The sequence below is a fragment of the Henckelia pumila genome, chromosome 2 (genome assembly GCF_033568475.1).
Source record: "Henckelia pumila isolate YLH828 chromosome 2, ASM3356847v2, whole genome shotgun sequence".
Lineage (NCBI taxonomy): Eukaryota > Viridiplantae > Streptophyta > Magnoliopsida > Lamiales > Gesneriaceae > Henckelia > Henckelia pumila.
Window position 1 is genome coordinate 90,913,059 of NC_133121.1, and position 25,692 is coordinate 90,938,750.

Genomic DNA, 25,692 nt, shown 5'->3' on the forward strand with positions numbered 1-25,692 from the left:
CAGTTTGTTGAGGGCCTGAAGGCTGAGATCAGGCATGACGTGCGCATGGCAGACGTGTTTACATATGAGTCTGCAGTCAGCAGGGCCTTGCGTTCTGAGGAGGGTCGGAGAGCGATCCAGAGAGAGCAGCAGGGCAAGAGGCAGTTTGTACAGACAGGATATCAGCGACCATCTTCGCAGCCACCTGCGAAGAAGCAGTATACAGGGCCGGCTAAGGGCCCGAATCAGCAGCAGAGGCCACAGCAGCAGAGGCCGCAGCAGCAGAGGGGCGGGGCCCCTAATGCCATAGCTCATCCCACTTGCCCGAAGTGCCAGAAGATGCATTCGGGACCTTGCCTATTGGGAGCAGGAGTTTGCTTCCACTGCAGAGAGCCGGGGCATCAGATTGCTAACTGCCCCAAGAAGAAGAACACCGCTGGTAGGGTGTTCGTGATGCAGGCTGAGGAGGTCGATCCTGACACCTCCTTGATCACCGGTACATCCTATCCCTAGTATTTTAATAAATTCTCCGTTGGTTAAAGATTTAGTATTTAATTTGAAATTCTTGTTATTTGGGTCATTTAACTGCATGTTAGAATAGAAAGCATGTTTTACTTGTGATTAGAATTAAGAACTTGTAGTGACTCGTTTGGGAAAAATTAGAAGTGGTATGAAACTGTTGGGAATTTTCTGCGTGCAGGGAGAATTCTAGTTGGAGGCAACTCCACGTTTGCGTTGCTAGATTCAGGGGCTACGCATTCGTTTATCTCCCTGGAGTTTATCAGGCGGGTAGGCATTACACCTGAGAGTAGTGACAGTGGGTATGATGTTACTATGCCGTCAGGGCAGATTATGTCTACCTCGAAGGTTATTCGAGGATTGGAGTTAGAGCTGCAGGGACACTCCATTCGAGCAGATGTAGTAGTCTTGCCTTTGAGTGGATTTGATCTTATTTTGGGTATGGACTGGTTGACAGTCAATGGAGCTTCGATTGATTTTCGTCGGAGATCAGTGTCAGTGAGACCTACAGGGGGCGACCCGTTCACTTTTCATGCATCTCAGAGCAGTGATATTCCTCAGGTGATATCCTATATTCAGGCGAAGAAGTTGTTGAGACGGGGTTGCCAGGGGTTTCTAGCGAGTATTGTCACGACTTCAGAGCCATCTAGCAGATCATTACCAGAGTTAGAGGTGGTTCGTGACTTTTCGGATGTCTTTCCGGAGGATGTTGCCGGAATTCCACCAGTGAGAGAGGTGGAGTTCAGTATTGACTTAGTGCCAGACACCGTGCCTATCTCTAAGGCACCGTACAGGCTTGCTCCTACCGAGATGAAAGAGTTGAAGGAGCAGATTCAGGAGTTGTTAGAGAAAGGATTTGTTCGACCTAGCTTTTCTCCTTGGGGAGCTCCGGTGTTGTTTGTGAAGAAGAAGGATGGCAGTATGAGACTGTGCATCGATTACCGAGAGCTTAACAGAGTCACAGTGAAGAACAAGTATCCACTGCCGAGGATAGAGGACTTGTTTGACCAGTTGCAGGGAGCTTCAGTGTTCTCCAAGATCGATCTGCGATCTGGTTACCATCAGTTGCGTGTTAGGGATGCAGATGTGTCCAAGACTGCTTTCCGGACACGATATGGGCATTACGAGTTCTTGGTGATGCCATTTGGGTTGACCAATGCTCCAGCGGTTTTCATGGATCTCATGAACCGAGTATTTCAGCCATATCTGGATCAGTTCATCATAGTCTTTATTGATGATATTTTGATCTATTCTAGGAGCATCGAGGAGCATAGACAGCACCTTCAGACCGCATTGCAGACTTTGAGGGAGCATCGGTTGTATGCCAAGTTCAGCAAGTGCGAGTTTTGGCTTGAGCAGGTGGCATTTCTTGGCCACATTATTTCGAGGGATGGAGTTGCAGTCGATCAGTCTAAGGTGGAGGCAGTGCAGAATTGGGGCATTCCAAAGAATGCTTCAGAGATTCGCAGTTTCTTGGGTTTGGCCGGATACTACAGGAAGCTCATCAAGGGTTTTTCCTCTATTGCAGTACCCTTGACTTCCTTGACCAAGAAGAATGCGAAGTTTATATGGAGTTCAGACTGTCAGAGGAGTTTCGATCAGCTGAAGGAAGCACTCACTACAGCACCAGTGTTAGCGATGACAGTACCACATGAGGAGTTAGTGGTTTACACCGACGCGTCTAAACTTGGTTTAGGCGCAGTGCTTATGCAGTGTGGTAAGGTTATTGCGTATGCGTCGAGACAGTTGAAGATTCATGAGCAGAACTACCCGACGCATGACTTGGAGTTGGCAGCAGTGGTTTTCGCTTTGAAAATCTGGAGGCACTACCTTTACGGCGAGAAGTGCAAGATTTTCACCGACCACAAGAGCCTCAAGTACTTCTTCACCCAGAAGAAGTTGAACATGAGGCAGCGCAGATGGCTTGAGCTTGTTAAGGACTACGACTGTGACATTAGCTACCATCCGGGTAAGGCTAATGTAGTGGCAGATGCTTTGAGTCGAAAGTCGTCAGTGGTATCATGTTTGACTGCACAGTTACCACTACAGACCGAGATTCAGAGATTTGGTTTGGAGTGCTATCCGAGGGGCCATGCACCGAGTTTGTCAGTGTTGACGGTGCAGCCAGTGTTGAGAGATCGGATTAGAGAGGGACAGTCCACTGATGAGGAGCTACAGCGATGGAGACAGAGAGATGAGGCCAGAGGTAATCTCTTGTATACAGTGGAGGATGGCATCGTTCAGTACCGTGGGAGGATGTGGGTACCGAACGTTGATCAGTTGAGAGCCGAGATTCTAGCAGAGGCTCATGCATCTCCGTACTCCATTCACCCCGGAAGTACGAAGATGTACCGAGACTTACAGTTATTGTATTGGTGGCCCGGGATGAAGAGTGACATCGGGAGAGTGGTGTCAGAGTGCTTGACTTGTCAGCAAGTCAAAGCAGAGCATCAGCGTCCAGCGGGACTTCTTAGACCTCTTCCTATTCCGGAATGGAAATGGGAGAATATTACGATGGACTTTGTGGTTGGCTTACCGAGGAGTGCCAGAGGTTGTACAGCGATTTGGGTGATTGTGGATAGACTCACCAAGTCAGCTCATTTCTTGCCGGTAAGGACTAATTACACCTTGACACAGTATGCAGAGCTTTACATCAGAGAGATTGTTAGACTGCATGGCATACCAGTGTCTATCGTGTCAGACAGAGATCCGAGGTTCACCTCAGCGTTTTGGAAGAGTCTGCACACAGCTTTGGGGACTAGACTTTTGTTCAGTACAGCTTTTCATCCCCAGACAGATGGTCAGTCTGAGAGAGTGATCCAGGTTCTCGAGGATCTTCTGAGAGCTTGTGTTATCGATTTTCGAGGATCTTGGGAGACTAGACTGCCTTTAGTGGAGTTTACCTATAACAACAGCTTTCAGTCGTCTATAGGTATGGCTCCATATGCAGCACTTTATGGGAGGAGATGCAGATCTCCGGTGCATTGGGATGAGGTTGGTGAGAGGATTTTGTTGGGTCCGGAGATTGTGCAGCAGACAGCTGACATTGTGACGCAGATTCGAGACAGGATGAGGACAGCGCAGAGTCGGCAGAAGAGTTATGCCGATGCCAGACGACGCGATTTGGAGTTCGCAGTAGGTGATCACGTATTCTTGAAGGTGTCACCTATGAAAGGAGTAGCGCGTTTTGGACGCAGAGGCAAGCTTAATCCGAGGTATATAGGGCCATTCGAGATCTTGGAGCGAGTTGGCACGTTGGCCTATCGTTTAGCTCTACCTCCAGGGCTAGCGGCAGTGCACAACGTTTTCCATGTATCCATGCTTCGGAGATATGTCTCCAATCCGTCGCATGTGTTGGATTTTGAGCCCTTACAGTTGCCACCAGATCTTGTTTACGAGGAGAGACCAGTGCGGATTTTGGCTAGAGAGGAGCGGAGGCTTAGGACGCGGGTCATACCGATGGTCAGAGTCCAGTGGCTGAATCACTCGGAGGAGGAAGCTACTTGGGAGACCGAGGAGGATATAAGGACTCGCTACCCGGAGATGTTCGGGTAAGTACTTTAATTTCGAGGACGAAATTCAATTTAAGGGGGGGAGAATTGTAACACCCGGTATTTTTAATTACATAAATCCGCCTGCATAATTAAGATATTTAATTATTTAAATTTATGATTTATGGGTTAAATAATTATGTGAATTATTTGTGCATGATTTAATTTATTTTTTTAAGCATTTAACCCATAATTAGTAATTTTTATGATTGTTAGTATTTTAATTATTTGATCGCGTAGACGGGACCGTGGACGGACGAGATGACAACTTTCCACCCAAATTATTTTATGAGCCTTTTTAGAGCCTTAAAATATTATTTTGAGTTTTATTATCTCAAAATTTTAAGTATTTAATTTTATTTAATTTTAGGAGTCCATTTTTATTCAAATTAAGCCAAAATATTGACTTTTTATTATCTTTAAAATTCCCTAAAATTATTATTTCGAGATTTTATAATATTTATGTTAGTATTATTATTTTTAAAGTTGGGATTATTTTAATTATTAAACCATTATCTACCTAAAATAATCCCCAAACCCTACGCCATTCTCCTAGCATCAGCCGCCTACCTCCCCTCCATTCTCCATATTCTTCATCAGATAGCATTCTCCAAGGACTCCATAGCCTCAATTCGTGTGGTTTTCAAGCCGAGTCATCGTCCCGTCGTCCCGGAACCGCCCCACGCTCGTGTTTTCTCGTCATCTTCGGTGAAAGGCATGATTTTCTTTCAACTTTTCGTGCCAATCAGATATCTATATTGTGTTGATGGTTTATGCATTAAATCTTTCGAATTTTTTTTAGAAAAGAGTTGAAGGGTTCGATTTTTTTTCCTGGCCTTGCTTCATGTTCACGTTTTGTTGATATAGATCGGTCAAGGGCTGTTGGCTAGGGTTCAAGAGGGTCCTAAGGAGCCTTAGGGTCGGTTGGAGTCGGACGGTTCAGGCTGGAATGGAGCCATGACCGAGCTACATCAATCGGCCCCAAGATGGTCACAGTTTAGGGTTACGGGTTCAGGGGCTTCGGGTTCAGGGTTCCTGGCTGCATGGGGACTGGGGCCCGACTGGGTTAGGTCCGCCCGGACGTGGGCTACGTCCGGGCGGCGGCGCTCCGGCCAGGGGCGGCCGGAGCCGGCCGGCAGCAGGCCAAGAGGGCCTGCTGCTCACGGCCGAGAGGCAAGGGGGGGAGGGGGATCGGGCTGGGCTAGTTTAGGTGTCCGGGTCGGGTCTGAGTGGTCCGGGTCGGGTCGGTTAGGTAGTGGGTCGGGTCAGTGAGTTCGGGTCCGAGTTTGGTGGGCCGGGCTCGAGTATTTTATTTTTTAAGTATTTTACAAAATCATGTGTTTTTGAGACTAATAAATTGAAATAAAATTATTTGGACTCCCAAATAATTTTATTTGGACTTTTAAAATTTTAATTAAGTTAGTCCATTAATTTTGTGGGCTTTTGAGCCCATAAAAGTTATTGGGCCAGTCTTTGGGTTTTTGGGCCCATTGGGCCAGTTTAAGTGTTATTGGGCTTAGTGAAATTTTAATGGGCTTTATTAATTTAATTGGGCTTAGAATAATTATTTGGGCTTAAGGTTTGAAATAATGGGCTTAAGTATGTTAATGGGCCAGATTTAAGATAATGGGCTTGAGTGTAGGGCCAGCAGTCCAGGACCATCCATGAGAAAGTTTGCATGTGTCCTGATTATATATTTAATTATTTTTATGCATTGAAGTTATTTTTATATTTATATGTTAGTAAGAAATTAAATTGAATATATAGGATGGACACATATTTTATTCAAGTGCATGCATTCATGAAATATTATTTTATGCATGATTTAATGTTAAGTTGAGCAATAAAATATTTTATGTTGGAAGTTGAAGTAGTGTGACAATTTAAGGGGGACTTGTCCCCATATGATTGAAGGGCAGTTTACTGCCAATTTAAGAGGTGATTCGTCACCGGCCACGTACGTAGGTTTCCACGCTGATCAGTATTTAATGTATGATTTAAGGTTACACTACGGATACAACCATGCGATGTTAGAAAATAAATTGCTCAATAATGTTATGTATTATGTTATGTATTATGTTATTTAATTAAGTTATGTTATGTAATTTTTAAGCATGCTCATTCATGTATATGTATGTATTAGTATTAAATTGGTTTAAATTATTTTAAACCCTTGTTATGTTAGCATGTTGGGCCTCTAGGCTCACTACACTGGTATGGTGCAGGTGAGTACGTTGAGGATGACATTGTACCCACCGGAGGCGAGGACGTATGAGCATGCATGCAGTGGCCCCGTGACCGTGAAATATTCTGAGTCGCTATGCATGTTTTTGTGTTGTCAGCATGATACATATTTTTATTATTTTCAGTGCATGCAAACTTTTATTTATTTATGCAGTATATTTTTAATTAATGTTTGACTCAGATATTTATTATTATATTTTTAAGAATGCATTTTTATTTAAGTATTTAATTGGTTATTCATTTTAAATACCTTTATTCGGTGCATATATGTATGGGCATATATGTACATATTATATTTAGTAAGTATAAAAAAAAAAAAAAAAAAATTTTCCGCATATTTATTCATTATAGAGTTAGGGTCGTTTCAGTGAGCCACCCTAACCCCTGACCTTGCTCGACCCTAACGAACCTCCGAACACCCCTTGGCCGAGACCTAGCCCCTGGACCGTGCCATGTTGGTCAAAACGTGAGTCATGACAAGAAATACCCAAACATGCATAAACCTCCATAAAATTGCATAAATTTCTAAATATTCAAATGAAATCAAAATAAAACATTATGCAAGATTAATAGCTTATATGGTGTTCAAACGAAGGAATAGACATGCCTTTGATAATTATTTGACAACGAACGGTGCGTTTACGGGACTCCGGGACGACGAACGGACCAAAATAAACCAAGACAATGATGGATCGGCTATGGAGGTTGAGGTTTTCTGTCAAAACTATGGTGGAGGCTGATGAAACGTGAGGAAGATGATGAACAGGATGAAAGTGACGGCTTGGTAGTGGGTTGTGGGGTTGGGTAGGTTAGATAATAGGTTAAAAAATATATTATTAAATAATATAACATTATTCTATAAAACTAATATTTGAAAACCCTTAATAAATAATAATAATTTGATGGGAAAATGCTAAATCCCGAAATTAAAACTTAAGGGATTTTTAAATATTAACAAAAGTCATTAAAATGACTTATTTTGGCTAAAATTCAACCCTTAAATAAATATATAATTAAATACTAAAATTTTCTTGACAAAATACCTTAAAAATATTATTTTAAGGCTCATAAAACTCATAAAATATTTTTGGCTAAATATTTTGGCATCTCGTCCGACCACGGTCCCGTCTACGCGATCAAAACCAATTAATTTCCATAAATCACAAAAATCACAAATTTTGGGTTAAATGCTAAAATAACTTAAATCATGCATATAAATCACATAATAACACATAAATTCATTTAACCCTTATTTTAAAATTAATTTCTCCTAATTATGCATGCGAATTTACGTATTAAAATTCCGGGTGTTACACGTAATGCCGCACCTAAATCCAGAAAGTGTATCTTCTTGGGGTATGCTGATGGAGTAAAGGGGTTTCGCTTGTGGGATCCTACTGTCCACAAGCTTATCATCAGCAGAGATGTTATCTTTGAGGAAGATAAAGTGAAGGGAGACAAATGCACACTGAATTCAGAAACTACTATCATTCAGGTGGAAAATAAGACAGACGAAGATCAAGTTTCTTGTGAAGCAGTACCAGAGCATGAGGAACAAGAACCAGTTGAGTCAGAGGTTTTCAAAGTAAGGCAGTCAACTCGAGAGAGAAGACCACCAGGTTGGCTTTCAGATTATGTCACTGAAAGCAACATTGCATATTGTCTATTAACAGAGGATGGTGAGCCGTCGAGTTTCCATGAGGCTACTCAAAGCTCGGATGTATCCCTGTGGATGACAGCGATGCAGGAAGAATTGGAAGCATTGGACAGGAACAAAATTTGGGATCTTGTTACACTACCACGAGGAAGGAAAGCTATCGGTAACAGATGGGTCTATAAGATCAAGTGTGATGGCAATAACCAAGTGGAGCGATATCGTGCGAGATTGGTTGTCAAAGGGTACGCTCAGAAATAAGGAATTGACTTCAATGAGATATTTTCTCCGGTGGTTTGACTTTCAACAGTCAGAGTAGTATTGGCATTGTGTGCGGTGTTTGACCTACATCTAGAACAGCTATATGTGAAAACGACATTTTTTCATGGCGATCTTGAAGAAGAAATCTATATGCTCCAGCCAGAAGGTTTTTCAGAAAAAGGCAAAGAGAACTTGGTTTGCAGGTTGAACAAATCTCTGTACGGTCTCAAACAGGCGCCGAGGTATTGGTACAAGAGATTTGATTCCTATATCATGAGCCTTGGGTACAACAGACTCAGTGCAGACCCTTGTACATATTTCAAGAGGTTTGGTGATGATGATTATATCATTTTGCTGTTGTACGTGGACGACACGTTGGTAGCAGGCCCCAACAAAGATCGAGTTCAAGAATTGAAGGCACAGTTGGCTAGGAAATTTGATATGAAGGACTTGGGACCAGCAATATAGATATTTTTTTGGTATATTGAATTTTTTTCTGGTATCTATATGGTACCAATATAGATTTTTTCCATACCAATATTTCAGAATTTAGATATTGATACCGGTATAAATTTTTTTCATTTTAATATTTTTTATACGGTATACCGAAAATCCACCCCTAGTCTGAATCAAAGAATGATAGTTAGAAAGGATCAGAAGTGTGTTCCAGCATATATTTTCCAACTCTCAAGTCAAATATATGCTCAAAAATGTGTGCTCAAAGAGATCAAAACACGAGACATTAATTGTCTTTAATCTTAATGATTCTTCGAGTTGACGATCATAAACGTACGTACATACAATTGATGTAAGAAAACTAATAGAATGTTTTCATATTTTAAACGCTAAAAAAAACTTTTAAAATAATTATGTTTTTTTCTTCTAAAATCTTGCCCCCAAAAAATATTATGTATATATCGAAGCAAATTCAATATTCAAATACCTTATAGCGTATATATACATATAAATATATCATTTTAATCGATTTGACGTTAAGATTTAATGTTAAAAGATATCAATTCAAGAATTCAAATAAATCACACCAATTATTGAATGTGTGCTCGTACTGTGTACATACTAGGAAATTCTAATGATCTTGAATTCGTACTGCCCAATTATTGTAATTTAATTTTGGCCATTGCTTAACAAAGTATTGTATTAATTTTCCAATAAAATTTTGCCCAAAATATTAGCTTCTAAACCTAATCGGAGCGTCCGTAATAGCCGTTTACTATTCAACGGTCGCGATGGAGCGGAGATGGCCAATAACGTATATTTCCTCTCCAACGGTCGAAAATCTCAAAAAAATAAAAACTCCCTAAGATAGATCCCAACCCCCATTATCACATCTCTTTCCCGACTCTGATTCATCGAAATCGAAAATATTTCAAGAAATCTCCCAATTTTTTCTCGAAATCTTTCTTTTGATCGCAATCCCATTAGAGAACTTCAAGAGTAATTCAATTTCCAGAAGGCATGAGTTATTACGCTACTGAGGTACAGATTTGGAACAACGCTGCGTTTGACAATGGAGATTCTGAAGATTTGACGTCGAATAGGCCCTCGTGGGGTTCTTTAAAGTCGACTTTTGAGAATCCGAAAGCTTCTTTTGATTCGGTTTCGGGTAAGGAAAATGAAGGTTATTTTCTGGAGAATCAGATCTCCTCTGTTTCTTCTTCTCTGGTGTCGCCAACTGTTACGCCCTTTAAGCCAATTAACACAGATGGGGCTATGGTGAAATCAAGAAATAAAGGATTTTCGAAGATGGGGGATGAAGAAACCAAGTTATCGAGACGTATCAACGAAAAGGAGATTCGGGATGATAAGAAGATCGACGAAGAGATTAAAGAGATCGAGAATGAAATTCGTAGGTTGAGTTCAAGATTGGAATCTTTAAGATTGGAAAAAGTGGAGATGAGCCTGCGGGTTTCGGAGAAGAGAGGCAGAGTGGTGCCCGCAAAGTTTCTGGATCAGAAACAAAGTGTTGTTGCTAAGAACACAGAAGAGAAGAAAAAGATGGATGAGATTTCATCAAAATCGAGAATTCAAAGAAGAGGGGTTAGTTTGGGGCCATCAGAAATTGTGTCCGGAGTTCGAAGGGGGATGAGTATGGGGCCATCCGAGATTTTCCGATCAATGAAACCGAAGGGATCAGGCAAGCAAAACACGATCACCCCTGCTCCGAGTAGAAGAAAATCTTGTTTTTTGAAGCTCCAAGAAATAGATGAAGAAAAGGAGGTTGAAAAGGAAAGTGTAAAAGGTTCAAGTGTAAGTCCCAAATCAAGAAAAGTTGCATTCAAGAGTCAACTTCTTCCTAGGCAGGCCGTAACCACAATTGCATCCAGAAAGGGTACTAAGAAGGAAGATGGGATCATCAGTTCAATTCAGCCAAAGAAACTGTTCAAAGAGGCTGAAAATTTGGTAAATAAGAAGCCACTCAAGCCAGGAAGAGTTGTGGCGAGCCGCTACAATCAGAGTAACAGCCAAGCTTCAGTGGTGAGAAAGAGGTCCTTGCCTGAGAATGACAAGGATGATACTAAACGATGTGAAAAGAAACGCTCGACATCAGCTGGGAAATCTCGGGTCGTGGATACAGATGAAACCAAGAATGTAGGAACCGAATCTCGACTTAAGAAGAAGCAGTGGGAAATTCCTAGTGAGATTGTAGTTCACAGAAGTCTTGAAGAGGATGAAAAGTCTCCAGACACCGTGGTAGTGGTTCCGAATTTGCTTCCAAGAATCAGAATCGCTCGTTGCATAAACGAGAGCCCCCGGGATTCTGGACCCGCTAAACGGGTGGCTGAATTGACAGGGAAGAACTCATATTTCTCTAATACTGATGGGGAGATGGAGCCATCAATCTGTCAAGCCCTGAATTACGCAGAAGAAGACCAAGATAGTTAAAAAAGAAGGTTTTGCAATAGTTTGTGTATGTAAGTATAAGTACTTTGAACTCAAATTTGTGCAATGCTTTACTTCAACATAGCATGAAGAAGCATTAAAGATGATATTTCACGTTATGATTCGTGTGATATATACTGCAAGTGGAATAAGTCTGTCTTCTTATGAATTGTATCAAATCTAAGGGATTTGGGCAAGCATTCTTGTGCTTTCCATTGTGAAATGGTTAATATGCATTATTATCAGTTGTACGTACATAACCCTGACATGTGATTGATGCCACACCTCTCGTCAACATAAATAACTCGATGTTGAATGCGTCTAATGTCTTGGATGGATGCAATCACGATAATATTGAAGCACAGAAACTCACGAAGGTATCACAAAAAACAACTGATGATAGGCCAGTGAACATGAGCCGATAAGAGGGATGGGGGCTTAGGCCGAGAGAGGAGGGGCGTGCATGAGAGTCAGATGAGTGTTGCCTAAGACGAATCTCCTATGAAACAAGAGTGATTTTTCCAACCAGAAACAGATTGCAAGTGACAAATGAAACATTTCGTCATATTTCATTATTTTGGTCCGAAAAGCTTAGTGGAAACATTATAAAAATACAACTATACAAGAAACAAAACACACACTTTTCCTTCTTGTCCACAAGTATCCTCTTAGTTTCCTCCGTTTGATAAACTTGTCTCAGTAGGTTGAACGAGCGACCCCGGCTAAGCAACCTTCTTCATATCGAGCAAAAGGACAATTTAAGATTCCATCCCAATTTTTGTAGTTGTTTTTCAACTTTAAAAATATTCCGGAAATTGAAAGGACAAAAGAGAAAAGAAGAAAGTAAATGATAGTAATTTTTATTTGGAAATGACAACATTTGGGAGGAACAAATATTTTGGTTGAGAATGCAGCAATTTTCCTTACATTTTATTTTTTTTTCTATGCCATAACAAACAACTCTCAAACAAAACTACTTTATTTTCATTTCAAACCTTTTTATTTTCCCCACATTCTAACTCCCAAATGAGGCCTTGAAAGTTGAATCTTGATCACATTTCTCTGGATACCTTGCCTACTCTAAAATACCTCATTTTCCTAGTATCAACAAATACAACAACAATATTTAATTTTATTATTACTTTTAAAGATTCCACTAGATGATACTAAATTTTTAAAACTGGACCAAACCGATCGGTAGACAAAAAAATCGTTGACTGATCAATATAAACCATGTCACATAACTTAAACGATCAAAAACCGATCCGACCGAAAACCAGTCCAGAACGGTTAACCTCATTTTTAAATTTTTTTTTACCTTTTTTTTAAAAAAAATTAGATTTAGGTTATTTCTTATCACTTCAAATAAATTTATTTTTTATATTAAAAATTTTATTTTTGATCGTATAGAAATATTTAATTATTAGAAAATTTAAATTTAAAATTTATTAAAAATATTATATAGTAATATATGAGCTTATTTTAGTTTAATTTTTATTTTTCAAAATAATATAAGTAATTTAGATTTTAAACTTTATAATATATTATATACGGCCAACAAGTTTTACCTTCCACCAGGATCAAATGAGTCATTTGAAATCATTCATTACTTATATTTTATCATCATATTTCCAAACATCAACAAATATAACAACATTTATTTTACTTTTATTTTCATACGTAAATAAAAAGAATTTCAATGTAATGGAGGTTTTGAAGAGGCAAAGAGTAATTTTTTTGGTGTTATCTTTCTCCATCGGAGCCATATTTAGACCGTCTCCTGAACCAACTCCTCATCCGGCATGAGCTTTGGGAATACTAGGATCATTGTTGACATAACCACAGCTTCATAAGACAAAGGCCCAGACTCGTTTACCCACCCCAAGCTACTCCCCTTTCCCATTCTCATTCGGCTGGATACCACCTAGGCAGACAAAGCAAGATGAGACATTATGGGCCGTTAGAGGCCACCGCAGACAGGACCACCATTTGGATTTGGCAAAGAAAAAGAGAGAATCACCAAACGTAAGATAGAAACGTTAGGTCCATTGAAACATTGACGTAGATTTGGAGAAAAATGGCAAGAATGGGAGAAATTTAAATGCCACATGGTTCTGTTTAACACTATTTCAAACAAAAAGGAAAATTATGTTAGTTCATGCATTAACAAAACATATTGCTTCCTATAATAACTACTAGATCAATTAAATTCAACAAAGACTCTTATGAGTCTATGCATGAGACATATCTCTAATTTGGTTAAAGACATACTCTAAATTCAATTATAAAAATTTTAATTAAGGAGCATTATCGCGGAAAGAGAAATCTTCTCATAATCAAAATTTAGTGAAGTTAGTTTGACTCCAATCTCATGAGAAATTTCAAGAGATGAAGCTGATGATTACACAACAATATACGAGTTTTTCAGACCCTAGACCCAATTCTTTTAAACTTGTGGGCAAGAGTATAGTTAAACTCCAATCACACACACAAAAAGTTCAAACAACAATTATAATGAAAAGAATGTGCCTCAGTAAATGAATATTTGATCATTTGTAATGCAGATTCACCAAGTGGGTTCTCCTGCAAAAGCAGGTACTTGGCTTCACTGCAACTCATTTACTATCCAACAAACATCATCGGCTGATACTTTAGAAAAGGTTATTTCTTGTTTTTAAACTGGAAAATTATCAAAACAAACCAAATACATCAATTTTCGATCGAACAGATCAAACCCATTAAAGATTTCAGAAAACATAAACAGGCTCAGAAATTCCAAGCAATTTCATAAATGATGTAGCAACCCCAAGTAGGTTCTCCTTGAAAGCCAAGGATTTGGGATCAGCTACAACTCAATTATCTGGAAAACTCATCATTGAATACGAAACAATCAGCAAGAAAAATAACTCAAAACACATTAAAACAAGAACACAATTTTGGGAAAATCACTGAAGATTTGAGAGGCTCAGATATAGTATACAGCTCTATCAATCACGTATATTCAGAAGCAGAACTGGCATAATTAAGCTGTTGAACAATCATCACGGCCAACAAAATCCCCAGCAACCAAAAACAATTTCTTGTTAATAAATCAAAACAAAACTAAGAGTCGAAAGCTAATTTACCCAATGGCTCATATCAAGAAATTCAACCATTATCTCATCTATCTTCAAAGATCATGAATCTCAGAAGCGCGGATAAAATTTAATCACTGCCAACTTGTAAAGGGTAAAAATTTTGAACTTTTGATTGGAATCAAAGAGAATATAGCGGATATTTTTAGAGGTAAAACAATGGAAAAAAACGTAAAACCCCCACGTGAAGACCGCTTAAAATTTGAGCCTCTATGACTAGACCTTTTTCCATAAATCATCAGAAAAAAAGCTAAAGGTGTGGAGAGGCAAATTGAATGCTTCAAAAAAATAACGATTTCAATAGGGGGAAGAAATGTAGCCGCCGATTTGACACAGATTTGCCGTGAAGGAAAGGTACAGAGGCGAATCTGCAACACTTGGCGGCTCCGATTTGGCACGAGTATTGGGGCCTTTTCTTCAGCTTCGATTTTTCCGAGGAGCCCGGGAGACTACGTGCGGATCATGTAAATTACAGAGTAAAATCATTGACGCAAGAGACACACAAATAAATTATTTTCGGCGACGGAAGATGAGTATTTGCAAGGCAAATTCATATGAAGATGAAGAAGTGAAAGTGAATTGGGGGGTGTATATATAGTGATTAGAAACCCTAAAGGCAAAAACCCTAAATTGATACAAGCGGCTGCCGCAGCCCATTTATATTCCGGATCCAATGGATCCTTAAGGGGCACTGAGATCAATGTAAGTGGACGAAGCCCATTGGATTAAAGAGTGGAAGCCCATATCGTGAACTATTTATTTCATATATTATATTTGGGTGGCCTGGACCCAAATTTCACAATTATCCTTTTTGTTTTAATCATAATTCATAAGCATCGTCTATCGTTTATAAGACTTTATTTCTTTCTCGTGCAAGTTGTAAAAATTGTTTTTCAAAAATTGTGCCATGCTAATATGCTTTCCATTTATTTCTTTTTAATTGCATTGTAATCTGCAACATTTTGGTTTGTCATATTTTATATGAAAACCCTTACAATCGATACACACGTTGCATTTTTATTACAACATAAAAAATTCCAATCAGATGAATTCCCTGGGCCAATGCTGAGTACGAGTAACAACAGGTAGAAAGACTGGATGATTACATATTGGGAAAATACACATAAATATGAAGGGATCAAAAATCCTAGCAAAGATTCTAATGGTTGTGAACATCAAAACTACAAGAAACCCTCTTGCGTGAATTAAACAATCATCCAAGTCAAATGCCGATATCCAGCCCACTTTGCAGCAAGGCGCACACCGATTGCCAGTGCAGCACACAACAATGGAACCGGAACCCTGTTGTCGATGGCCCCTGAATCCTCCCCTTCTTGCACGTCGACATGGTACTTAGAATGATGAAAAACAGCCAATGATAAATATGAAACCATCGCAATGGCTCTCACCCAAGGCTCTCCGACCGCAGCTAAAACAGCAGCCGGAGCAAGTGCTGAAGAAACATAATCTCTTTTCTTGATGAGCTTCGCATACCCAAACATACAGACCAGTAATGTCCAGAAAAAGAGCTCGGATATGTAGTTTCTCACAGCAGCAAAGCCAATTAGGCCAGCCAATGAGAGGAGATATGGCTGGCTGTTTACCGAGTCTGGAACGGTGGCTTCTGCTATAGCAAGTACAGCGGATGCTAACATTATGATAGTTACAAGTTCTTGAACTGGAGCATATGAAATAACACTGGAATAGAAAGCTCGGACGGTGTAGAGAGCCGTCTCAAAGCCATGAATTAAAGATGTAACTGGATCTCCAATAAAATGGAATATAAGAGCCAAAACAAGTTTTGAGATGTATCCCAAGAATCGAAAGATGGCTCCGACAGCCTTTTTCCAATTAGAAAGTTCCCACAACACCGCCCTCCAGGCATACATCAAGAATCCCAGTACTGCAGCAAAAACAAACAATGTATTTTTTTTTTTAATAAAACAACATAAAAAAGGAGCCAATTTCACTTAGAAACAAATGATTGGATGATTAATGGCGTGGTCAAGTAAAAAGCTAACAATAGACATGAGATATTAAATCATTATTAATTTAAAATAAATGAATAAACTTAAGCAGCAATAGAGATGAAAGCAGCTTTAGCATGTAAAGCGGGAAGCAATATTTTTCAAACTGAGAAATAAAATCATCTGCACAGACACCATAAGAGTAAGTACAACTTAACCAGGAATTACAAAAGGTAATAAAAACAGTTAAAAGAACATCATTACCAATGGTGATAATGAATGTAAACAAATCAACTGAATACAAACGAAAATGTTCAGAAAACAAGAACATAAAAATGTTAAAGTTAAATTGTGTGTCCAATAACAATTTAATTTCAATATCTATTTTCCTTCGATGGTTCAAACACTCAAATTTTTTTGCAAAAAGTGATGCATGTTTAGGAAGTATACCTCTTCACCATGTGAATGTAACTTTTCCATATTAATGGGAAATGAAGAAGAGAAGTACAGCGAGACCTTTTACTACAGGTAAAAGAGTAGATAGCATTTGGCCGCAATTAAAGGCGTAGCAAGTGAAAATGGATGGTGCAAGAACATATATGCTTACTGTTGACTGAAAGATTATAAAATGTTCGCATGAATATCTATATGGATGCATTCCAAATAAGTCAAATGCCACTACAATGAATTTCAAATATGTTAGTTTTTTTTCTTCTTTACCACTCAACTAGAGGCTTTACAGTAAATTATATCAATGTCTAACATCAATAGCGTGGGCAAGTTTACCGTGGTAAGGATTGAGTTTTTTGAAGGGTAAACGTGCAATAGAAACATCGAAGAACAAATGGGAATTGGGAATCAAACCAAAATTGGATTCTTGCAAAACAATATCTGCTAGACTATTGTTTGTGCACCAGAAAATAAAGGCAACAAGATGATTCTAAGAACAAGTCAAGCGAAGAACTAGAACACATTACATATTTCCATCTATGGATTATTTGCATATAAAATATATTTTATGAATTCTTAAAAACAATAATTGACAACCAGGTTAAAGGTAGAGACTGGAGAGAATCACAGCTGATAACAAAATCCTATGCATAACTTAAAGACTGAATCATTCTTACTAAAATTTAACCTTGAATTTAAAAGTAGAGCAAATTTATAGATCCATTGTTTTTTTCTGTTAAGAATCCATACATAAATTAGCATATAAGAATTTTTTGCTTCACATACAGCAGCAGCATAAATCCTTTTCCAACCTGCGTGTTGCATGTTTCCTGTCGTTCTATTATAATTTTTGGCAGGACAGTGAAATCATTTCCCATGTTTCCCCACCTTTAATTGGTGAACCAGTTCAAGAACTATAAAACACGCTGGTATTATAATTGAGATAGAAATCAAGATACAAAAAGAGTTTAACTTGCGTGGAATTTTGGCCTCTTTAAGCTGAATATAATAAGATGGAGTTGAAAAGTGTCAAACACGAAATTCCTAACTACAACGAACCCACACACACTCTCTCTACTCTGTGTGTGTACACCGACCATACACGATAATCTTGGCATTTTTTCGTTTTAAACCAATCAGAGTTGACACCTCTCTCGTGACTCAGACCGATTGAAAACGAACAATTCAATTCATTACCTCAGTTACTCTTATCGATTATCCACCATATGAAGCACATAGTAGAATATCCCAATTCCTATTTATTTACAACACATGCTTATAATCTATAGAAATCCAAGCAGCGAGCTCATGTATATGAGCATGAAAAATAAAAGAATCCATAGCAATGAATAATGAGCCACATAAAAGCCTAAAGGATTCATAATCATGTATTTAATGTTTCAGAAATTCATCTTGCACACAAAACCCGAATTATATCAAAGATAAACACAAATTCTGAGCTTCAAGAAAAGCATTCCCCTCACCAATAAGCCATGGCCATCTCACAGACTTTTCAGGAGCCTCTTTGGTCAAATATCTGAATCTTTCGGGCATACTGCTTCGTCCACGAGCCTCCATTTCATCATCCCCGGCTTTTTCCTCGCTGTACTCAGAAATCCCACTTTCATTTTGTGCTTTTGCAACAAACACACAAGATCTCTGTGCTATATCTGATGGAAAACCACTCAAATTCCGCTTCGAATTCCCGTAAAATCTATGGAGTTCATTTAAAGGCTTAAAATTTGTGGTAATTGAGGGAAAAGTGAAAGGAAAAGAAAGGCTTTTTTGATGAATTCTGGGAAAAGATGGAAGTTTATGGGAGCAGAATTTGAATCTTGCTGGGGTTTTGGAGAGTGGAGTTGAGAGGGTTATCGGCATTTTACGGTTTACTGGCGACACCACATGCCGCAAAACAACTGAGATTTTAAAATAATATGATTTACTTTTGTATTAATTAATAACTTGATTAATTAAAAAAAGACAGCTTTTTGTTTTTTTCGTTGGTAAGTAAGAATAATATTTTTATACTATATATTAATTTCAAAGTTGAGTGTGGGTAAAAATTTAATTATCCCAGACCAGAGAAGGAGAAGTGCAGGATATTATTCTATATTAAAAAAATTAAATATATATATTTGTAGTTATTTGATCATAATAATATCCCCTGTTTCATTTTAATTATATCTACTACTATACAAACATATACGATATAATAATTTTACTTATCTGAAATTTAAAATTAAAGATTAATTATATATATTTGAATTAATAAAGATAAAGATAAATAGGCAATAATTGCTCTGATAGGCTATTACGAGACTTTTAACAACCTTAATATTTTTTTTCAAAAAAAAAATCCTTAATATTTTCATCGTGTACCAAGTTGAATTGACAATTTGCAAGTATCTAATCGGCTATTAAAGGGACTTCTAAAAGCCTTTTCCGGCCAAAGGTGTTTATTGCAAACATAAAAGTATTTAAAGTCAAATTTTCATTTATTTTTCATCAAAACTCTCTTTAACCATTTTAATAAATGCATTTGATGATTAAGCGATGAAACAAACCCATTTTTCTATTATGTCAATTTCATGCATTCAATTTTGTTTATAAAAAATTTACAATATTGAGATTGAAGTTTTTTTTTTTTTTTTTTTTTCATTTTTATGCTTTTAAACTTACATTCGTCTTCCACATGAGAGATATTTATCATCGTCAATATCTTTTGAGTAAAATATAAATTCTGGATCATTAATTTTTTATTTATTTTTGTTTAGAACCATTGAATGATTTTTAGTACTTTTCGAGATAGGTATTTCCGAATAAAGTTTTTATGTATATAATTCGAAGTTGAATTGAAAATATTAATTATTATTTTCAATGTCATGATTTTCTTGCTTTTATTTTAAAAACTCTGTCCAAACTCCAAACCGACACAAAGACAGCAGCTCAACTTTGGGTGTTTTTGGGATTAAAAACCAAAAAAATTTAGAATACAATTCTACAAATAAGTAACTTATGAAAATTAAGGTAGTATTTGGGAGAATTTATGAAAAACAATTCTCAACTTTTACTTCATAAAAATTTGAAATTTTATGAAATTTTGTTAACGAAAAGTTGAGAAGTGTTTGTTAGAAGCTCTCTTCAACACTAACTAAGAGCCCGTTTGGATTTTGTAGAAATTTTTTAAAATAAGTGCTTTTAAAAGCTATAATTTTTTGTTTTTAAAAAAGCTCTAATTTTGACTCAAAAAATTGCTTATTTATGCACTTTTTTGGTCAATCAAACATCTTGTTAACTGAAAAGCACTTAAAAAAGTGTTTTTTTGGCCTGGCTTTTGAAACCATAGGTCTAAGTGGTCAATAAGTGTTTATAGTAAAGTTGTAGGACTAATTTGCATATTTTACCCCGGCTGCCACGAGGTGTGACAGATCTCATTCTTCAGCACGATTCCAACTGTTTCTTCACTGATTTTCTCTCTTCTTTGCCGCTAACATCACAAACCCACTTCTAATCTAGCTTCCATTCGTCCATTCAGTATTCAGATTTTCATTTTTTCCACTTTTATATGATATTTTCAGGCTTTATTTGTACATAGCATTGGTTGTTTACACAAATAATAAATGAGGCGCCGAGGCCAAGATTATAGGAGACCAGTGAGGCGGCGTTTTTCGAATGTATTTTGGATAACCCTTTGTGGGTTAGTGGTTTTGCTGTTTATCGTGGTGTTGAGCAGAGAGAATCGGAAACCCAGTCCAAGATCGGTTTATACTAAGGTACATTTCGATCTGTGTATGTTTCTTGTTATGTATGTAGTATTAGATATGGGCTATTTGAGGTTCGTGATGTTCAGTCTTTGCTGATAATTGATGAAAATTATTGAGATGATGCCACGGTCGAAGTATGTAAAAAAAATATGAAGTGTGAAGAAATGTGGTATTGGTACAGGAAATGTCTTGGATTATTAGTGGGAAGTGGAAAATAGGAGGTGATGTAAGTGATGCTCAAGTCTTTGTAGAACTGTTGCAAATTGCTGTTACTGGCTATCGGTACGAGAGGGAGCAACAACTCGTGTAGTCCTCATGTAAACTTATTCTAGGACTCGTAAATTTACTTGTGACTTGTGAGTGTGATTTATCAATTCTTCCATTTTAAAGTCAGATGGTGACCGGATAAGATCTATTTTAACCATTGAAAACTAGACTCTTTCTGTTAACTTAACTGAAATTGGAACAGTTATAAATCTACTCTCCTCAAGATATTTGAAGAATATGCGATAGATATTGTTTACGAGATACATCAAATGAAAAACTGCTGTCAACATTAGGAAGCTTGAATGGGGATCGAAATTATTAAAACAAAGTGTTTGCGGAGCACCTTGAGTAACTGTTGTAGATTGAAGATATATATCTCTTGGGGTGTAATGAAGAACTTAAGCTGCAATTACCTTTCCAATCAGATTAGATTTTGATTTTGAAGATTTATATAAGGATCCTATGCTATCTCACCATATTTGCATGTTTCCCTCTATGTCATCTTCATCTCCAGTTTAGGTAATTTTTGTCAATATTTAGAATCCTTGAGATGCCATCAAGACCCTAAGATGGTTCGAATCTTGCTTAGTTCTGATATGGCTTGATTGCTGCATTTATTGGCCCAAATTATTTGTCCCAGAAAACTTGTTAGTGCGTGAGCTGCATTATTCCTATTCCTAGCGTGAAGCTGCAACAAGTCATTACAATATACATGCTTCTAGTTAATTTAGAAATCATAAAGATTAAGTCATTAAGCATTAAACTTTTAGTTAATCAAGTGTAAAATGTGGTATATCTGCATTGAGTTTTACACTGTATGCATTGGTGTGATATAGTCGTGACTAATCGTATTGACCAAAAATAGAATTCTTCTGAAGTGAACAGATGTAGTGGTACTTCTCTAAGTACGTGTAAGTTGGTCATAACATGAGGTATAAAGGAGTCTGTGGTGTGCGGTATTTTGCTGTATTTCGTTATATTTGTTGCAGCGTCAGCCAATAGTGGTGAGAAACTGGGACCAATTCTTCATGGCTTGTCTTAATATTTATCTTGGATGATGACTGCCATTTTAAATTCTTATAAACGAGTAAGAATTTATAAGGAGAAGAAAGGGTGAAAATTAAGATTCAAGATCTCTTATTGGTCAATGGCATAAATGTCATATCTAGTTTTATGTGGTCTATTCGAGGAAATGTGCTTCGACTAATTCACTCAAAATTTTGACACCTTTAATTTCGATTAAGGTGAAAACTCTCTATATTACCAGGGAATGCAATACAGGGGTTGCAATATATGTAAAATTATAGAATGGGCCATTGTCAATGTAATTTATTTTAATGGTTTCCTATTTCATTTTTTTTAGGAAATATTTAGTTTAGATATAAATATGTGGAGTAGAATTTACTTTCTACTAAAGGTGTAAATTTCGTGGAATACAGTAGAGTAGTATTTTTGTCGATAAATTTTTTTCATGTTAACAATTTTCAATGTTAAGTTAATTTACTTTGGAAGTCTACGTTCGGTTCCACCTTTACTTTTTTATGTCACACAAGACGGCATCGGCCAAGATGTGTTACAGCAAATTCATGTTGAGGTGCTGAAAGTTGGTTAACAACTTTCAACACAGGTTGGTACAACAAAGCTTTTGGTGAAGACTGCTCGCAATCTCATCATTTTAATTTTGAAGGAATTTTAATGTTATGAAACCATTCAGCACTTATTAAATCTGAAGAATTGTATTAACAATGTACTCAATTATCCCAAAAATGATGTTCTTCAGAAAGTTGATGGAAGCTCGTAGTGAAGTGCCTCTGCTTTTCTAAATTTGATTGCTGGTTTCCTCAACAGGATAGGTCACGGGGCATTGAATTATGTGGCCTTCTCATCATATTATTTCTCTGTTTGGTTCACTTTCGAGTTTTTTTCTTGCTCGCCATACTATTCTAATTTAGTGTTCAAGTTGCCAAATTTACATCTGCTATTCTGTCATGCAGAGATCATTTAGACATGATAAGATCATAGAAGGGCTTAACATCACTGACGAAATGTTGAGTCCAGACTCGGTAACAAGGCAACTGAATGACCAAATTTCTTTAGCGAAGGCATTTATTGTCATTGCAAAACACAGCAACAACCTCCAATTTGCATGGGAGCTTAGTGCTCAAATCCGCAACTCACAGATCCTCCTCTCGAATGCTGCTTTACGAAGAACTCCATTGACGACCAGTGAATCAGAGGCTGCCATTCGTGACATGGCACTTTTGCTTTTTCAGGCTCAGCAACTCCACTATGACAGTTCTACCATGATCATGAGATTGAAGGCGCAGATTCAGGGTCTCGAAGAGGATATGAGTTCTGCAAAAGATAAGAGTTCCAAATATGGGCAAATTGCTGCGGAAGAAGTTCCGAAGAGCCTGTATTGCCTCGGTGTTCGATTAACAAGTGAGTGGTTCAAGAACGGTAATTTACACAGGAAACTCAAGGAGAAGAGGCAAATAGCTATGAAACTCAAAGATAACAGTCTTTACCATTTCTGTGTCTTTTCTGACAACATCCTCGCAACGTCGGTTGTTGTGAATTCAACTGCCTCAAGTTCCCAAAACCCTGATAAGGTCGTTTTCCATCTCATTACTGACGAGGTGAATTATGCAGCAATGAAGGCCTGGTTCACAATGAACAGTTTCGGAGGAGTGACTATTGATGTTCAAAAGATAGAAGAATTCACCTGGCTAAACGCTTCCTATGTTCCTGTTCTTAAGCAGCTTCAAGATTCTGAAACACAGAGTTACTACTTCTCTGGTAAGGGTGGCGATAACCGGACTCCAATCAAATTCCGGAACCCAAAATATCTGTCCATGCTCAACCATCTTAGGTTCTACATACCCGAAGTTTTTCCAGAGTTGAAGAAACTGGTGTTTCTTGACGATGACGTGGTTGTCCAGAAAGATCTTTCGCCTTTATTTTCTATTGATCTAAACGGGAATGTGAATGGAGCAGTCGAGACATGCATGGAAACATTTCACCGGTACCACAAGTACTTAAACTACTCCCACCCTCTAATTCGCGAACATTTCGACCCAGACGCCTGCGGATGGGCCTTCGGGATGAACATTTTCGACTTGGTGCAGTGGCGTAGAAGAAACGTCACTGGCATCTACCACTACTGGCAAGAAAAGAACGTGGACAGAACCTTATGGAAGCTCGGGACCTTGCCTCCCGGACTGTTGACCTTTTACGGATTGACAGAGCCGTTGAATCCGTCATGGCATGTGTTAGGATTGGGATACACGAATGTCGACCCGCAGTTGATAGAGAAGGGGGCTGTGCTGCATTTCAATGGGAACTCGAAACCTTGGTTGAAGATCGGGATGGAGAAGTATAAACCTCTTTGGGATAAATATGTGGATTATGGTCATCCTTTATTACAACAATGCAATGCCCATTAGTTTCAAATTAATGGTTCACATAATATTTGGAGACCCATTCTTTGTACACTTGATGAATTGTGTAGGAGTTTATTACGATATGGAGAAGGCCAGCAGGGTACATTGTTGTTTTTTTTTTTTTTTGCTTCGTTGTTCTCATTTGTTGTTGTAATATAATCTTATAGATTTAATTAGATCCGTTGAAGAATGAACTTTCTAAATTTAGGGCATCCGCATCCGTCAGCGTTATAACACGTCGTCTCTTCAAAATCATGGGGTTCACATATCACATACTCATTATATTAAAATATTCATTGCATTCGATTCCTTTTAACATTAACACTCGTTATTCGTTCTTCTTTATTTTTATTTTATATTAAATAAATAAATTTTTAATTTTATTTACAATCTTTAAATGATTATTATTTTTATTTATAAAAATAATATTATTATTTTAAAATATATTTATTACTTAATTTTTTTTCATTTCACGATTGTCATTGATAGGGTCATAATAGTTTATGTATTTATATCATATTATCTTGTTCTCATCTTTTTAATATGTTTAATTGATGTATTTTTTTTGTTATTTTGTAGCAAGAATAAGTTTAATATGTTTAATTGATGCCGTTGAAAATTTTATGGATTTTTTTTAATTAATTCGAATTTATTAAAATAAAGTAAGGAAAATAAAATTAATTTAATATATAAATGTTATCATTTAAATAAAAAATTAAATATAAAAAATTAAAAGAGATGTAGAAAGTGTGGGGTGGCTGTCATCCCACGCGATTTTCTTGCAAGCGCCAGAATGAGATTACAAAAAAAAAAAAAAAAAAAAATTGGATGAATGCGTTCATCTAGGCGACATCTCAGTGGGTATTACAATACTCACTCATATTGGTTTGAACACCAATTAAGTATTAAATACCTATTTTGAACAACCAATGTGGGTGCTCTTATAGACTAAAGTTTTTGCATATATAACATTTATTTAGCAATGAAAACATTATATCAATGGAGAATGCCAACCATCTACTCAGTAATTTGTTTGCAATACTATAAGTCACCATCGGGTAGGTCACCGTCTGACTGATTCATGGTCAATTCATGAAAAGGCCCGTGTCTTGATTTAATATTTAATGATCAAACAACCAGGATTAACTAATGTAAACAGCGAAAACGAGTTAAAAATTTGCGTTTTGGGCCTACAGAAAATTCGGCATGACCTATTCGTAAATAGGACATCCCAAAAACCTGTACAACACAACCAGCAATATATACTCGAAAATAGAGACACAACACCAATTTACAAACCTATAGCCGCACTGGCCAGCACTAAACACATGCAGAGCCGGCAAGGCTCGATCACACAAATAACAATCCAAAACAAAGTCCAAAACTATCGATACAGATACACAGGGCATCACCCCGGCAAATATAAAACTCGCTAAACTGATATATACATATATCTGGGAACTCGACTCCACGCTCGACTCACTGGGTACCACTAGATGACGCTCGACTCACTGGGTACCACTAGATGACGCTCCACCAGATGCATCAAATCCCCCTG

General features: G+C 37.6%; 3 protein-coding genes and 5 non-coding genes across 8 annotated transcripts; 2 read left to right on the forward strand and 6 right to left on the reverse strand.

Moving 5' to 3' along the window:
- Nucleotides 1–9,617: 9,617 nt before the first annotated feature.
- On the forward strand, nt 9,618–11,236 carry LOC140885220 (uncharacterized). Its single transcript, XM_073292164.1, has one exon. The coding sequence runs from the start codon at nt 9,685–9,687 to the stop codon at nt 11,110–11,112; it is 1,428 nt and encodes a 475-aa protein (XP_073148265.1). The 5' UTR covers nt 9,618–9,684; the 3' UTR covers nt 11,113–11,236.
- Nucleotides 11,237–13,448: 2,212 nt separating this feature from the next.
- On the reverse strand, nt 13,449–13,558 carry LOC140885575 (small nucleolar RNA snoR97). Its single transcript, XR_012151019.1, has one exon. It is a non-coding gene; the product is annotated as a small nucleolar RNA snoR97 (small nucleolar RNA).
- Nucleotides 13,559–13,882: 324 nt separating this feature from the next.
- Nucleotides 13,883–13,989, reverse strand: LOC140885980 (small nucleolar RNA Z278). Its single transcript, XR_012151390.1, has one exon. It is a non-coding gene; the product is annotated as a small nucleolar RNA Z278 (small nucleolar RNA).
- A 78-nt stretch (nt 13,990–14,067) lies between these two features.
- On the reverse strand, nt 14,068–14,162 carry LOC140885974 (small nucleolar RNA Z223). Its single transcript, XR_012151384.1, has one exon. It is a non-coding gene; the product is annotated as a small nucleolar RNA Z223 (small nucleolar RNA).
- Nucleotides 14,163–14,238: 76 nt separating this feature from the next.
- Nucleotides 14,239–14,326, reverse strand: LOC140885579 (small nucleolar RNA U36a). Its single transcript, XR_012151022.1, has one exon. It is a non-coding gene; the product is annotated as a small nucleolar RNA U36a (small nucleolar RNA).
- A 228-nt stretch (nt 14,327–14,554) lies between these two features.
- On the reverse strand, nt 14,555–14,702 carry LOC140885581 (small nucleolar RNA snoR134). The gene has a single exon (XR_012151024.1). It is a non-coding gene; the product is annotated as a small nucleolar RNA snoR134 (small nucleolar RNA).
- Nucleotides 14,703–15,245: 543 nt separating this feature from the next.
- On the reverse strand, nt 15,246–18,559 carry LOC140884417 (uncharacterized). The gene is made up of 2 exons (XM_073291171.1): nt 18,145–18,559; nt 15,246–16,146 (listed from the first exon to the last, which is right to left on the reverse strand). Exons 1-2 carry the CDS (start codon nt 18,536–18,538, stop codon nt 15,449–15,451), a joined length of 1,092 nt encoding a protein of 363 aa, XP_073147272.1. The 5' UTR covers nt 18,539–18,559; the 3' UTR covers nt 15,246–15,448.
- A 1,528-nt stretch (nt 18,560–20,087) lies between these two features.
- Nucleotides 20,088–24,312, forward strand: LOC140881642 (probable galacturonosyltransferase 10). Its single transcript, XM_073287115.1, has 2 exons — nt 20,088–20,433; nt 22,686–24,312. The coding sequence occupies exons 1-2, from the start codon at nt 20,281–20,283 to the stop codon at nt 24,135–24,137; spliced, it is 1,605 nt and encodes a 534-aa protein (XP_073143216.1). The 5' UTR covers nt 20,088–20,280; the 3' UTR covers nt 24,138–24,312.
- The last annotated feature ends 1,380 nt before the right edge of the window (nt 24,313–25,692 follow it).